The sequence below is a fragment of the Taudactylus pleione genome, unplaced genomic scaffold (assembly GCF_031769625.1).
Source record: "Taudactylus pleione unplaced genomic scaffold, aTauple2 ptg000230l, whole genome shotgun sequence".
Lineage (NCBI taxonomy): Eukaryota > Metazoa > Chordata > Amphibia > Anura > Myobatrachidae > Taudactylus > Taudactylus pleione.
This window is the reverse complement of record NW_028284632.1, coordinates 3,562,922-3,578,065: the sequence shown is the minus strand read 5'-3', so window position 1 is coordinate 3,578,065 and position 15,144 is coordinate 3,562,922. Positions and strand designations below refer to the sequence as shown.

At 42.7% G+C, this 15,144-nt stretch overlaps 2 protein-coding genes across 2 annotated transcripts in view; both read right to left on the bottom strand.

The window, feature by feature from the left end:
• Positions 1-15,144, bottom strand: part of AGBL4 (AGBL carboxypeptidase 4) — a 2,679,639-nt gene that overhangs the window by 684,700 nt on the left and 1,979,795 nt on the right. The window lies entirely within an intron of this gene.
• BEND5 (BEN domain containing 5) overlaps positions 1-15,144 on the bottom strand; it is a 59,136-nt gene that overhangs the window by 10,648 nt on the left and 33,344 nt on the right. Inside the window, exons 4-5 of the mRNA XM_088479300.1 lie at positions 10,562-10,654; positions 3,256-3,386 (exon numbers count right to left, since the gene is read on the bottom strand). Coding sequence (XP_088335426.1) covers positions 3,256-3,386; positions 10,562-10,654 — 224 coding nt within the window. The remainder of the gene's footprint in view (positions 1-3,255; positions 3,387-10,561; positions 10,655-15,144) is intronic.

Sequence of the window (15,144 nt, the reverse complement as noted above, 5' to 3'; positions counted from 1 at the left end):
TCAGTGAATTACATGTTCAACAAAACCACATCTCACAATGCATACACACTATTGATGTGTTGAACAGCACTTTATTCATCTGTGAGAATGTAACATGACGAATTACCAGATTACATCTGCAGCTTGCCACATTTATTTTAATGCACCATAAGACTTCTGTGTTTCTAATGTGTAGGTGTAATCAAGTTATGAAAAATGGATGTAAATGGTGTTCACAGGACTAATTAGGTCTGAGAGCCTTAGTGTATTCAGTCTTCATCTGCTTCCCATGTGGGATGAGGTGGGTGATGCTAGAACAACCTGCAGCCAATCAGGTTACAGTAATGTTCATCATCAGAGTATTTCGTGAGCGGAGAGTAGTGACCTTATGGGAGGCAGTGACCTGTCCACTCTAGTGATTTTGTTACTGAGGAAGGGGCAGTGTCATGATAAGAGGAAAGGAACAGAGGTAAGCGGGAAACCACAGACTGGGGGTTTGATAGCTGAAGGAGCAGGGTCTTCCAACAGCACAGTAGTAATGTGAGGCTCCTTATGAGGGACTATTGTGGTGTCAACTGCTCTCCCCAATTGAAAGTTCACATATAGAACTGGCTTTAACAGCTTTGTACAAGCAAAAACTGGCCAAAAATAAATGATATATATATATATATATATATATATATATAGTCAGGTCCATAAATATTGGGACATTGACAGACTTTTCATATTTTGGCCTCTATTCACCACCACAATGGCTTTGAAATGAAAAAACCAAGATGTGATTTAACTGCAGACTTTCAGATTTAATTTGAGGGTAATTACATCCAAATCAGGTGAACGGTGTAGGAATTACAATGGTTTCTATATGTGCCTCCCACTTTTTAAGGGGCCAAAAGTAATGGGACAAACTAAACAATCCTAAATCTAACTTTCACTTTTTAATACTTTGTTGCAAATCCTTTGCAGGCAATTATAGCCTGAAGTCTGGAACGCATAGACATCACCAGACACTGGGATTCATCCCTGGTGATGCTCTGCCAGGCCTCTACTGCAAATGTCTTCAGTTCCTGCTTGTTCTTTGGGCATTTTCCCTTCAGTTTTGTCTTCATCAAGTGACATGCATGCTCAATTGGATTCAGGTCAGGGGATTGACTTGGCCATTGCATAACATTCCACTTTTTAGCCTTAAAAAACTCTTTGGTTGCTTTTGCAGTATGCTTTGGGTCTTTGTCCATCTGCACTGTGAAGCGCCGTCCAATGAGTTCTGAAGTATTTGACTGAACATGAGCATATAATATTGCCCGAAACACTTCAGAATTCATTCTGCTGCTTTTGTCAGCAGTCACATCATCAATACATACAAGGGAACCAGTTCCATTGGCAGCCATACATGCCCACGCCATGACACTACCACCACCATGCTTCATTGATGAGGTGGTATGTTTTGGATCATGAGCAGTTCCTTTCCTTCTCTGCTCTTCCCATCACTCTGGTACAAGTTGATCTTTGTCTCATCTGTCCATAGGATGTTGTTCCAGAACTGTAATGGCTTTTTTAGATGTTGTTTGGCAAACTCTAATGTGGTCTTCCTGTTTTTGTGGCTCACCAATGGTTTGCATCTTGTGGTGAACCCTCTATATTCACTCTTGTGAAGTCTTCTCTTGATTGTTGACTTTGACACACATACATCTACCTCCTGGAGAGTGTTCTTGATTTGGCCAACTGTTGTGAAGGGGTTTTTCTTCACCAGGGAAATAATTCTTTTGTCATCCACCACAGTTGTTTTCCGTGGTCTTCCGGGTCTTTTGGTGTTGCTGAGCTCTCCGATGCGTTCTTTCTTTTTAAGAATGTTCCAAACAGTTGATTTGGCCACACCTAATGATCTCTCTGATGGGTTTGTTTTGATTTTTCAGCCTAATGATGGCTTGCTTCACTGATAGTGACAGCTCTTTGGATCTCATATTGAGAGTTGATAGCAACGGATTCCAAATGCAAATGTCACACCTAGAATCAACTCCAGACCTTTTACCTGCTTAATTGATAATGAAATAACGAGGGAATAGCTCACACCTGTCCATGAAATAGCTTTTGAGTTGATTGTCCCATTACTTTTGGTCCCTTAAAAAGTGGGAGGCACATATTGAAACTGTTGTAATTCCTACACCGTTCCTGCACATCTTGTTTGTTTCATTTCAAAACCATTGTGGTTGTGAATAGAGGCCAAAATCTGAAAATTCTGTCAATGTCCCAATATTTATGGACCTGACTGTGTATGTATGTATATGTGTGTGTATATATATATATATATATATATATACATATATATATATATATATATACCACAAAAAATCCCAAACTGCGCTGATCAATTCACATACAGCAGCACCCTTCAGTAAGTTCCCTGTTAGAAGGACTAATTCAAAGATATACAAATGGATTACTGATGGGGCGCTAAATCGCAACACAATTTATTTAAAAATTTATAAAACACGATGCAATCTCTCCAAAGGCTTATACGTCTTCTTTTATCTTTTGAAGAGACAACTTCACCGTTATTCCTACTCGTTCTCAATTTTGATCAATTAGTCCAAACTATGAGTTCGCATTAAGTCCTCCTCGAGGTTCTAAAAAAGATACCCTCGTACCAAGACACCCAAACACAGGCCCAAGGCCAATGTTAGTAAGAATTAGAAAAATAGAAAGTAAAATAATTCTTTATTAAAATTTTACAGTATGCTAGATGGACAATCTTACACAATTTGGTAATGCACAGCCTTCCAATCTTAGGAAAGGGATATCATACACCTTTCGATCAGCAGATGTTTAAATGTAGTGTCCACCTTTCATTAAAACCCTACGCGTTTCGTCTCTTTATGAGACTTCTTCAGGGGTAGATCTCAATATTGATGTATACACATGTACTTAATGTATACCCAAAATTTAGGCAATTCTTTGGATCACAAACTGTAAGACCTCATACTTGATGTCTAAAAAACGGTACCCGTAGTTTATGTCAGACCATCTGGTGGTCAATTTATTGAACCAAAACCGTGCAACTGGGTAGATGCTTATGCTTCTGAATCCAACTGCTACAGTGTAGGATGAAGCATAAGAGTTATTTTCTTATTACTAATGCACTATATAAGGGCTTGTCTTCTCTTTCCTTTGCGTTCTGTAATTACCATTGCTGCCAGTATGTAATAATATAATAGCCTGGTGCTGGTATCAGTAATAGTAATAAGACAATATATACACAGGACATAAAGAGGACCTTACTTTCCCATTCTCTAGAATGTACTTATCCGGAGCAGGGTAGAAAGAGGATGATGTGTTTGCCTCCTCGCTGGTCGCTTTCTGCTCAGTCTCGCTCATTTCCGAATTGTCTGTCTTCAGCTCAATGGAGAATTCTGGGAACAGAATAGGAGAACGTCAAAAGTTACATATAGACACACCCATCAGACATCTTGCCACTGAATAATAGACCAATATTCATTGGTCTGTTTGTTTGTCCGCCCGATTATGCATTTGGACACCCCTGCGCCGATTGGAAAGACACCAATGCAAAGTGGTTCAGTTGTTCCCGGCCAGGTTTTAGGGGGGTTAGGGTCCTGGTCGGACCTCTCGTTGGTGTATGCTGGGCAGAACTTTCTCCTGGGGAACCTGTTCTGAGCCTTCCACTGGATGAAAACTTCACAGAGGGGTGGCAATTGGTCTGAGATGCCTAACTTAAACCCAGGCAACGCTAGGTACTTCAGTTAGTATAGATAGATATATATATATATATATATCCAACTGTATAATGCAATGATGAACCCTTCCATCACAGTGCTTGTCAAGCAGGACTTTCTGCTAAGGAAAAAAACAACCAAAGCTCATCCTAAACCCAAAATAAGGCCTCAGGATACTAATCACTTTCACAGTACAATAAACTCTAATCCCAAAGTACAGATGTGTCCTCATACATTCACGCTAAACAGCCCTTTTGGGCGTGCCAGGTCCTGTGCAACTCTGCTTGTGCTGAGTGTTGTTTTGTCTCAAAAATGCGTCTAAGGCCCGTATTCAATTTGAGGCGAAAAATCACAGACTTTTCGCCTGCCGGACTTTCCGCCTACATCGCGTGTTTTTAGAGAAAACACTTTCCGCGCGCGCCTGCTTTTCGCCGTATTCAATTTCGAAGGACGCGAAAATGGGACCCGGCGAAACTCAAACAAGCGGAAAGTCCTTTCAGATTTGGGGAAATCAGCCTGACACCCCCCAAAACATGCTCTGACATGGGGGTTAGCTATGGTACCCCCCCGATTTGGCTTGCTGAAGGTATTTGGTGTTTTTAAATGGGCTCAATAGCTGCTAAATAGCGTTTTTGTATAGGTGGTGCAGAATAGTATTCAGGAGTACTTTTTGCAGAAAATAATTTATCCCAGCAAATTTGGGGTACTTGAAAATGGGGGTCAGCATATTTTAAAGTTGCTAAAGTGAAGTTGGAAAAATCGTGAAAAATCCACCTGCCGCAAACACCTGCAATGAAAAAAACACCTGGGGCACACTTGGGGACCCCCCAGAGTCAAGTTCGCTAGTTTTTTATCTTTGTCCCCAAACATTTTTTTTTTTGCCCCCAAATCCAGAGTGATTTTTTTGGGGTGTCCCCAAGTGTTTTTTTTTTTTATTGTTTTGACGCAGTTTACCTTTGGGGGACTGACTGAAGGCTGCACGGGGGTTTCCGCAACATTGCACCCCAAAACCCCAATTCTGCACTTTTTTCCGTCTGGTGTTCATAGTGAAAATTTTTCGCCTATTACATTGCATTGAGTCTCCGCCTAGGCGAAAAGTCTTCCAAATTGAATACGGGGTAAAATCAAAACAGGCGAAAATGACGTCATCAGCAAAAAGTTTTCGCCAAAAACACGCGAAAATGGCTTTTCGCTCCAAATTGAACACGGGCCTAAGTCACAATGCAGTGCCATTAAGACACGTCAGGAGACTGCACTGATAAATATACTATGTGACACTTGTACAGGTTGAGTCTCCCATATCCAAAATGCTTGGGACCAGGGGTATTTTGGATATCGGAATATTCTGTATTTTGGAATTTGTATACCATATTGAAATGTCTTAGGAATAGGTCCCAAATCTAAACACAGAATGCATTTATGTTCTATATACACATTATACACACAGCCTGAAGGTAATTTTACACAATATACACTTAGTTATATACACACAGCCTATAGGTCATTTTATACTTAATTTTTTATAATTTTGTGCCTTGAACAAAGTTTGTGTACATTGAACCATCAAATATCAAAGGTTTCACTATCTCAGTCATGCTAAAATTATTCCATATTTCGGAATATTTGGATATGGGAGACTCAACCTGTATATCTTTGTGCCACGGAGTCTGAATCTATAGCCATGATGCAGCGCCCGCAGCTCTTTTCCACGCCAAGTTCCCTTGTGCTTCGTTATACAGACTGAGTCGCACACAGATATACAAGTGACGCATGTCAAATTAATCAGTGCAGTCTCCTGGTGCGTCCTAGTCGCATCGCATTGCAACTAGGATGCATTTTTGGGTATAAAAAGATGCGTGACTCATGAGACCTGGTGGCGCAATCACAACACATAGCATATTGAGGCTAGATGTATGAGGACACATCTGTAAACATCTCAGTAAGCATTGGTTATAGAGTCATGGCGAGAGTGCGTTACAGGAATTGTGTCGCTGGTTATTCCAAGAAATCCGGAATAGCATTCCCTCAATACTCCAGGAATTCTACCCATTCCCTCAATACTCCTCTTTATGTCTCCCCCACCCTGTCCTGTACATATGTGCACCTTATGCCATTATTATCCCTCATGTCACAATCACCTATAATAGATATATACCATTGACTGGCATTGACATTTAAAAGCATTGTTACTTTCCCAATGCTGTATCAATGCCCTGGGCAGTTCCCCGCTGCACCCACTCCCTTCATGCACATTGTAACATCTATCAGGTGGGCACCTATCTAGGTGTCCCTAGGTGTCGCTCCCTCGCCTTCCGCCCCTGGTGGCGGCACCTGACTCCTAAAAACAGACTTTCATAATACAACAAACTTTTCAGTCGTATTACTACACTTCTCCCAAGGTCTGTGGCTTACAGTGAGGAAAAAATAAAAACAGTCAGACTGATTTAAACTAGAGCTTCCGCTGCTGAAATAGCAATCCTACCCTCAAATGGTTTTATTGTAGAGGCCTTGAAAAGTCAAACAGGCAAATAAAAAGAAGCATCGGGGAAAGCAGAAAGTAGGACGGAGCATGCTCCGAACACGGGCTGGAAAGTGAGTTCTCAGTCCTGCTAATAGGGCCACGCGCATCTCAGTCCTTCACTATGTGTTTGCTGTCACAGACCAAGCTCCTGAACCGAAGCCGCAGACTAAATTGGAGTCAGGAGGAGACCAGTAACTACATATAGGAAACTCTTCTCGGACTATCACCTGCTGCTGAATCCTGCCCAGACCAGGGGATTGCACTTACAAACAAGTTGGATTTGTACTTCCACATTCTGTAGATTTGTTTTTATTCTTGTTGTATTAATTCATTTTCCTGTTTCATAAAAAGACCATGCAGCCGGCTTCTCCCTAGCTGCTTTGGAACTGCGTCTTATGCATTAAGCTGTAGACTCTGGCATAATAACATGCTAGTAAATAAATAACGATAAACCAATCTTGATGGTGGTGCTTAAGGTTTTGCTCTGAATTGATGCCTAAGGCTGGCTGGCGTCAGGAATACCCCGGTGGCAGCGGGGGGGCAAACAAGTTTTTTCTGCTATTTCCAGTTATTGCAATTTTAAATATAAAACTGCATTTTAATTCCAGTCATTTATATTTTTATTAGTAGTTAGCAGCCCGTCAAAATGACGGGACACTCTCGCGCCCGCGAAACGTCCCGTTTTAGTGCTGAAAGCGGTCGCTTCTCAGTCATTTGTGCTCAGCAGCACGGGGGGCTACGAGTAGAAATGTCAGGACACCTTCCTGAGGATTCAAAAGACATAGGTCAGGAATCTAGGGCAAATATACCTGCCTTCCACTATGATGCCATATAAAATTTGGTGTATAACATTACACAAACTAAAACTACACTGTATTATAGTGAATAAATGTGCCTTTGTTATATTTTTTAACCATGACCAAGACTCTTTGTACACATATACAACAATCAGCATTTAGATCAGATCCGGTGCTTCGGTTAGCGAGTGCTACCTTTAATGACACTGAAATGAAGTGAATATAAACCTAGCAAGAGTTTAACTAGATATAAGAGGAAATCTAAACAACATATATATATATATATATATATATATATATATATATATATATGTATAAAAAGCACTAATCAGCGGCACTCACCATTCCTAGATTTGGGGTGCAACATGATAGCATACCCTGAATTTAACACTAATGTGATGGCTATGTCCATGTTATAATTCTGAGCAATAGAGTAGGGACTTGCAGTAAAGTGGAGTCCCGTGACGGGGGCTGCAAGCTTAAATGCATTATCAATTCATGAACCAAAACCCCACTGTTTATTATGTTTATTATTATTATTATTGTTAGTTATTATGGTGAGTGCAGAGCCCCTGTGATTTATATATATATATAATATGAGATATGGTAAGAACTTACTCTTGTTATCTCTATTTCTACGAAGTCCATAGGGTTCCACAGGATACCTTGGGGTATAGGCGATGGCGGCAGACATCCAGGCACCACAGAGTTAAAAATCTTCCATCCTCCCAGGATGCACTGGGGTCCCTCTCCTATACCCCGCCCCCGAGCCTCAGTCACTCAGTTTCGTCACAAGCCATAGGCCGGAAGAGGATAAAAAGAGAGAGGGTAAACCCTCCAAACCCTTTTTGGAATCAGCATCTGCCTTCCAAGACCGCAACCACAGGATACGACGAGCCTGCCAAGGAGATCCTAGACGGAAGCAGGCCCATATCTAACGCTGCCTCATTAATGTAGGTAGCTGAGTCCCTTAAATTACCCACCAACTTCACCTGCTCAGGTGACAAGTTTGGGTCCAGGGATGCCTCCAGGGTATCAGCCCACTGTTCTATGGCTCTAGCCACCCAGCACACGGCCATAGCCGGTCTGGACACACCTCCTGCAAGGGAATACATAGATTTTAGACATATTTCACCTTGCGATCTGTGGGATCCTTTAAGGAGGACATGGAGGGTATTGGCAATGTAGCACTTCTTACTAGACGTGTGACGTGGGAATCCACTCGTGGCGGTTTCTCCCATTTTGAAAAATAATTTTTTTGCAAAAAGGGTATGCCACCGCCATACATCTAGGGGGTTGGTAACGTTTACCGGGCGTTTTCCACGCCTCCTCTAAATGATCCACTAGCTGACCAGATAGGGGAAACACCGTAGCATCACCTTTAATATCCCTGAAAAAGGCATATTTTGATTTGGCTACAGGAGTTACGTCATCCTCTATAATCAAGGCCGTGCACACCGTACGTATGAGACCTGGTATATAGACCTTAGACTCCGTCTCTTTATTACGGGAAGTGTCTGGGTCAGACAGGTCCAACATCTCACCGTCACTTGTCGTCACATCATCCTGATCACCCTGATCATGCTGAGGTTGCAGCTGGCGCTTCTGCGGCCGCAATGACGACTCCCCTTGCAAAACATCCGACAGATGTTGCACAAAGGTAGACAATGAGCTAACCCACGCAGGTTCATGGATGACATGAGGGGGTGATATCGGGAAAGTGAGGTACTACCAACTGTCTAGGGAACCCCTGAATAGGGGACGACACCATAGACTGCTGTGAGACCCCCATCTGGGGAAACGCAGGGGATGTCGCCAGCTGGCCCACAAGGGTTGTAAGTGCCTAGCAAAACAAGCCCACGGTAGCTCCTGCGCAGGTGCAGTGACAGAAATTGGCCGTGCCCGTCTAAGACACGCCGTACAAAACCCATCAGAGTTACCATCACCCTCTGCCAATGGTACGAAGCATATAGTACACTTAGGCTGAGTGGAGAACTCAAACTCACTGTCAGACATCCTGTGTGACCCGGAGCTCACAATAAACTGTATAATGAGGTAATAACCTCCTTGCAACACCGCACCGCAAGGGCTTTAGCAGAGAAGAAAGGGATAGTTAAAAAAAACTGACTGACAGTTGTGAAAGTGAAAGTAACAGGCAGCAGCTAGCATTAAGTCACATACAATGCAGAATACAAAAACCCTGCACTATCTGCGCTTTATCAACTACACAGACCCGAGTCTGGTAGGAAACAGCGCTGCATACACTGACCTTGCACCGGAGGAGAGGTATGCGGGCGGACCCAGACCACGATGCCGCCGTTATCAGCGTCCAGTAGCACTTGCCAAGTTCAGAAAATAGCCACCGAGGAGCAGAAATGAGGCTGGTCCGGGGGAGGAGCGCATGCAGATGCCTAACCACAGTGGAGAGGCCATGTGCAGCGGGGGAGGCGCCGGCTGCCGAGCAGGGAAAGCGCGCTCCCCTGGCATGCATTTAACCCCTGGGACTCTGGACATTACTGTTTCTGTCAAGCCCGCTGTCCCAGGGGGTAGTGGAAGCGCAGGGATCAGTAGCCTGGTCCACACTGCAGATAGTCCCCAGGGAGCCCCCTGCCTGGGGACTAAGGACTGTGTTATTCGGCGAGGACCCGCCGCGGGACCTCGCCGCTTACCTGCAATCCCCTTGAGTCCGGCCACAGACCAGGCAACCGGGGTCACCGCTAGCTGTGACCCCAGTTACCCACCAGAATCCCCGGATCAGTACCGGCGTTCTAGCACCAGCGGGGTGTAGGAGCGACGACATGGACGTCAGAATTGACTGTCCATGTTGTTCACTCGTTAGGTGTGCAGCCACAGCTGTGTTGAAAAACTTCAGGGGCCTTAGAGACCCCCACTCTGTACAGTGCATCCGACTTCGGCCAGGCACCGACGAAAACTGAGTGCCTGAGGCTCGGGGGCGGGGCATAGGAGAGGGACCCCAGTGCATCCTGGGAGGATGGAAGATTTTTAACTCTGTGGTGCCTTAATGTCTGCCGCCATCGCCTATACCCCCAAGGTATCCTGTGGAACCCTATGGAACCTGAAATATATATATATATATATATATATATATATTATTTCATTTCTTAAAATAAATGTAATAAAACTAGCATAAAAATGATGAGCTGCCGAGGAATAGAAGAACTCCCAAAAAAACAAGATGGTATAAAGTAAGTAAAAGAGTTCTGGCTGAATGAAATCAGACTCTCTGAAGAAACAGACAGAGACTAGAAGAATGAGGGATGAATGTGCCCCTGACAAGAATTCACATGCCTGGTTTAAACTGCTAAAGTAATTTTATATTCCCACTTAACAAATTACTGTCTCAATATAATGGTTATGAATAAATATGTAAAAATACCATTCAACGGAGTGTGCATAAAAACATTTCTGCATTCTGCATAAAAAGCAAAAAGGTCATCTTTCAATACTATACAGAATTAGCTGCAGGAATTCTGATGATGTGCTTTTATTATTTATTCATATAAAGGAAGTCTGACCTTCATTTGTTCCAGCCATGTCTGTATTTTCTGGTCCTATTGCCACCGGAGAAGCACCATGGATTCCATTTGATCTGTAATTCCAGGGAGAGACTATAAAACATAGAGCAATATAAGGTCAGGGAAATAGAGACGTTTTAATGTACTTATGGTCTGCGAGCATTAGAGGCAGCCATTTTGTGGGCTGCGATGATAGACATGAGCCTATCAATGTACTAGGAACCTTAAAGCTGGGTACACATTAGATGACCTGTGTACCCAGCTGACGACAGATGCGACAGACGACATATCGTGTGGTCAATTGACACCGCAAATTCTCATGAACGGCCGCATGATAGGTCGTTCCCCCGCCGCTTCCACAAGCATGGGGTCATTCGTCAAAGTGACAGATTGAGAAGCATGTAGGCTCGATCTGTCGATGTGATGAATGACCCCGCGGGATCGCGCATGGTTCAACATAGTGCGTACACATTTGCCGAAGTGCATGATGTGTTGGCCCAATCGTTTAATATGTACCCACCTTAAGTCACTTCACTGAGGTATTCAGCGAAAAGTGCCTCTTGCCTCAGTGATGTCACTTGTGTGAGGTGATGCTGTGAATTATATCCATGTTAGAAAGAGAGTCAGGCTAGGTAACAGTGGGGCAATTATATGCCAGGTATTACTTCAGAAGAACAGATGAGTGCGATGTATGCATAGGAGGTTTATGATGTGCTAATTATAATCTTTGGTTGTGAAATCTTGATTTAGGATGTCCTCCAGCATGGAAGGACAAGCGTGATGCTAAACGAAGATAGTGGTAACAATTTACTAAATAGAACCCTGCTACAATCTTGCAACATTTACAGGTTTACAGTCGCATTCCTTTTCACGGTTTCACTTTTCAGCCTACCCCCATGAACTCTGATCAACATTCAGAAAGTAAGCCAATAATGGTCCCCAACTTTGTATGTGCCCTTATCTCCATATTGTTCGCTATTTTAAACTGCAGACTTCATTAAATTTTTTTTTTTATTAATTAATTTACAAAATAAGGAAAAAAAAAAAAAATTGGTAAAAAAACAACAACAAAAAACTGCAAAATTAAATAAATAACTTTAGTCGACATAACTTGATACATTATCATGTTACAGCTATAATGCCAACACGGTTAAAATGCTTTAAACAACATTACAACTGTCATTATTATGTCATTGGTATACAGTATTCACTGTTGACAAAAGTGACTGTCGCCAATCAGGGCCGTTGAAACATCCCTGGGACCTGGGTACTGAGGGTGCGTGACCAAAGTCTGGGAAATCCATCAATGTAAAAAGCTGCAAGGGAGGACATTTGGCCCCCCCCTCAGCAGGCCCAGGCTTCCACAACAGACCTGGGCCGGGTAATTAGTAATCACCCCCCTCTCTCTGAGCCCCTGTCATCAATAGGACTACTTCCCTTTAATAATGACTATAACATCTCCGGTGAAGTAGAACTTGCGACAATACTGGGACATATAGAAAAAGGGAAAAAGTACTCTCTTTTTTGGGGCACAAGAATCTACCTTGGATAGTAAAACTTATCTTTTAATATTTTGTCATAAAAGAATCATAGGAAATGAAAAACTTAAATGATAAACATACAATAATATACTATACATACAATAATTGCACAAGGTTATATTAAAAAAAGCAATCACTTGTATCATATCAAACAGCACATCAGAGTGTGGTCAAGATTTATGTAAATAGATTTAATTTACCACAATACAAAATGTAAGGGGAACCACCCCTAATCGGTTCTGATGCAGCTGTAGCCAAGGTAAAGTTTTAAATTTGTATATATATTTTATACAAGGTAAAAATATCCCAATATCTGTAAGATAAGCACAATCAAACCACATATGAATTTATAGCAGATGCAGGGGCGTCTTAAGAGAGGAGGGGGCCCGTGTGCACTCCCCGTGCGGGGCCCCTCCTCTCTCCCCAGTGGCCGGCAGCCGACTGACGCGGCTGGCTCGCCACCGGAGCACTAGTAGACTCCGGGCACTAGAGTGTGCCCGGAGTCTACTGCGCATGCACAGAACGCCGGAAAAATGGCTGCAGCTGCCATTTTCCGGTGTTCTGAGCAGCGCTGACACCCAACGCGGGACTACGGACAGGTAAGTTTAAAACAATATGGGTGCAGGGTGTGCGGTGCGGGGGCCAGTGTGCCCCGCACACACTGCACCCATTATAGATACGCCACCAGACTACCAGTGAGGTAGACCGGATAAACAGCAGATGCCAACATCTTTCTTCATACTGCCAGGGTATAGGAGGCAGGTCCGCTCATACCCCATTAACTACACCTGTATATGGGATACAGCAGCCACTTGCACCATACTATACTGAACAGTATATTTTTTTCACTATCCCTTTTGGTACTCACCTGATACTAATTACTGTGGTATATATTACTGCCTTTACCACACCTTAACAATCCAGACTAGTGTAAAGGCCCCCATACATCAGAGATGGATTGCAGCAATCGTGCAATTAGCAATCGATTGTGTATAAAAATCTGCAATGTATGGGCTTCACAGATCGCAGATTGCAACCAAAAAGTGATTGGAATTGTTTAATCAGATTGTCCAACATGTTGGATTTCACAGATGGATTGTGGCTGTAGATTGCTAGTGTATGGCCATGATCAGTAGATTTGCAGACCGTTACCATGAAAATGATGGGCCTTTCAAGATTGCCAGATCTGTATTTGCTGCAATCGATCTGCAAATCACTGAAAAAGATCTGTAGTGTATGGGCGCAGATTGCTCGATTGGGAAATCCTAAGATCGGGCAATAAATCTTCAAATTGTTCAATTGTGGTTTTCAGATTGCTGATGTATGGGGGCCTTTACTACATCCATCCACAATTTGACTCCTACATAGATATTTTGCACCAAGTCTGAAAGAATATTTACTTTACAGATGCATAAAAAAGATACTATGTTGAGATGATTGATATATGAGGAAAATGCTGTCCTAAATTGTGATCTGAATATTCATGTTTGCTTTTTTTCCTCCTCAGAAGATTATAGATTACTAACTGTTAATCATCTGCTATAAATTCATATGTGGTTGGATTGTGCTTATCTTACAGATATTGGGATATTTTTCCCTTGTATAAAATATATATACAAACTTAAATCTTCACCTTGGCTACAGCTGCATCAGAACCAATTAGGGGTGGTTCCTCTTACATTTTGTATTGTGGTATTGGTACCTTGGATTATTAAATCTATTTACTGTACATAAATCTTGACAACTCTTCGATGTGCTGTTTGATATGACACAAGTGTTCGTTTTTTTAATATAACGTTGTGCAATTATTGTATGTATATTATTGTATGTATATTATTGTATGTTTAGAATTTAAGTTTTTCATTTCCTATGATTCTTTTATGACAAAACATTAAAAGTTAAGTTTTACTATCCAAGGTAGATACTTGTGCCCCCCAAAAAAGAGAGTACTTTCTTTCCATTTTTCTATATGCTGTTCTTACTCTAATGGGCGCACCTCCACAAGGATAATACATCCCTAATACTATTATCTGCATTTGCATTTTTATTCATTTGGAGTAATTCTACCTTCATCTTAATTTATTTGGCACCAGTGCTCAGAGTCTCCCCCTTTCTCTTCCCTTATATTACAGACAATACTGGGACGTCTACTGTGTCAGACCCGCATATATGTGCAACAAAGGTTGGAGGGCTAGGTGACACACAGTGCCTGATTAAGGGTGTTACATTAGGACACTTGTTCCTTGAGAATGTGTAAATACATTGTAAGTTTCTATGCGCTATTATACAATTTAATTAGGGTAGATGTGGCGTGATGTATCATCTACAGTGCTAATTTTCCTGTGCTCCTCTAAGGAGGAACAAGAGACAATGTAGATGGCCGCAAAGTGCTGTTCTGGAACATCACATTGCACGCATTGCCCATAACGGAATAGACAAAATAGAATACTACTCAGTGGCGTATCTATAATGGGTGCAGTGTGTGCGGGACACACGGGCCCCTGGGTCCAGTGGGGCCCCGCACCGCACACCCATGCACCCTACCTGTCCGTGGTCATGCGTCGGGTGTCAGCGCTGCTCAGAACACCGGAAAATGGCCACAGGGGGCATTTTTTCGGTGTTCAGCACATGCGCAGTAGACTCCGGGCACACTCTAGTGACCAGTCTACTAATGCTCCAGTGGCTGGCCAGCTGCGTCAGTCGGCTGCCGGCCACCGGGGAGAGAGGAGGGGGCCCCGCACGGGGAGTGCACACGGGCCCTCTCCTCTCTTAAGACACAGCTGATACTACTACTGGTAGCTGTATTTGAAGGCACTGTAAACTTTGCATAATACTTGAAACCTGTCTTTTGGTCATTTACAGCAGATAATCTTCTACTTTTTCTGAAGTAATTCTATTAATTAAATAAAAAATTAAGTATTAAGTGTAGGAGGAAGCTGGCAAAATATTGCACTAGATAATGTACATTCCCAATTATTGGAGTACAGGACAGCAGAGCATGCTGGGAGTGCATCTGAAAACCATGGACTAGGAGTTGGACAC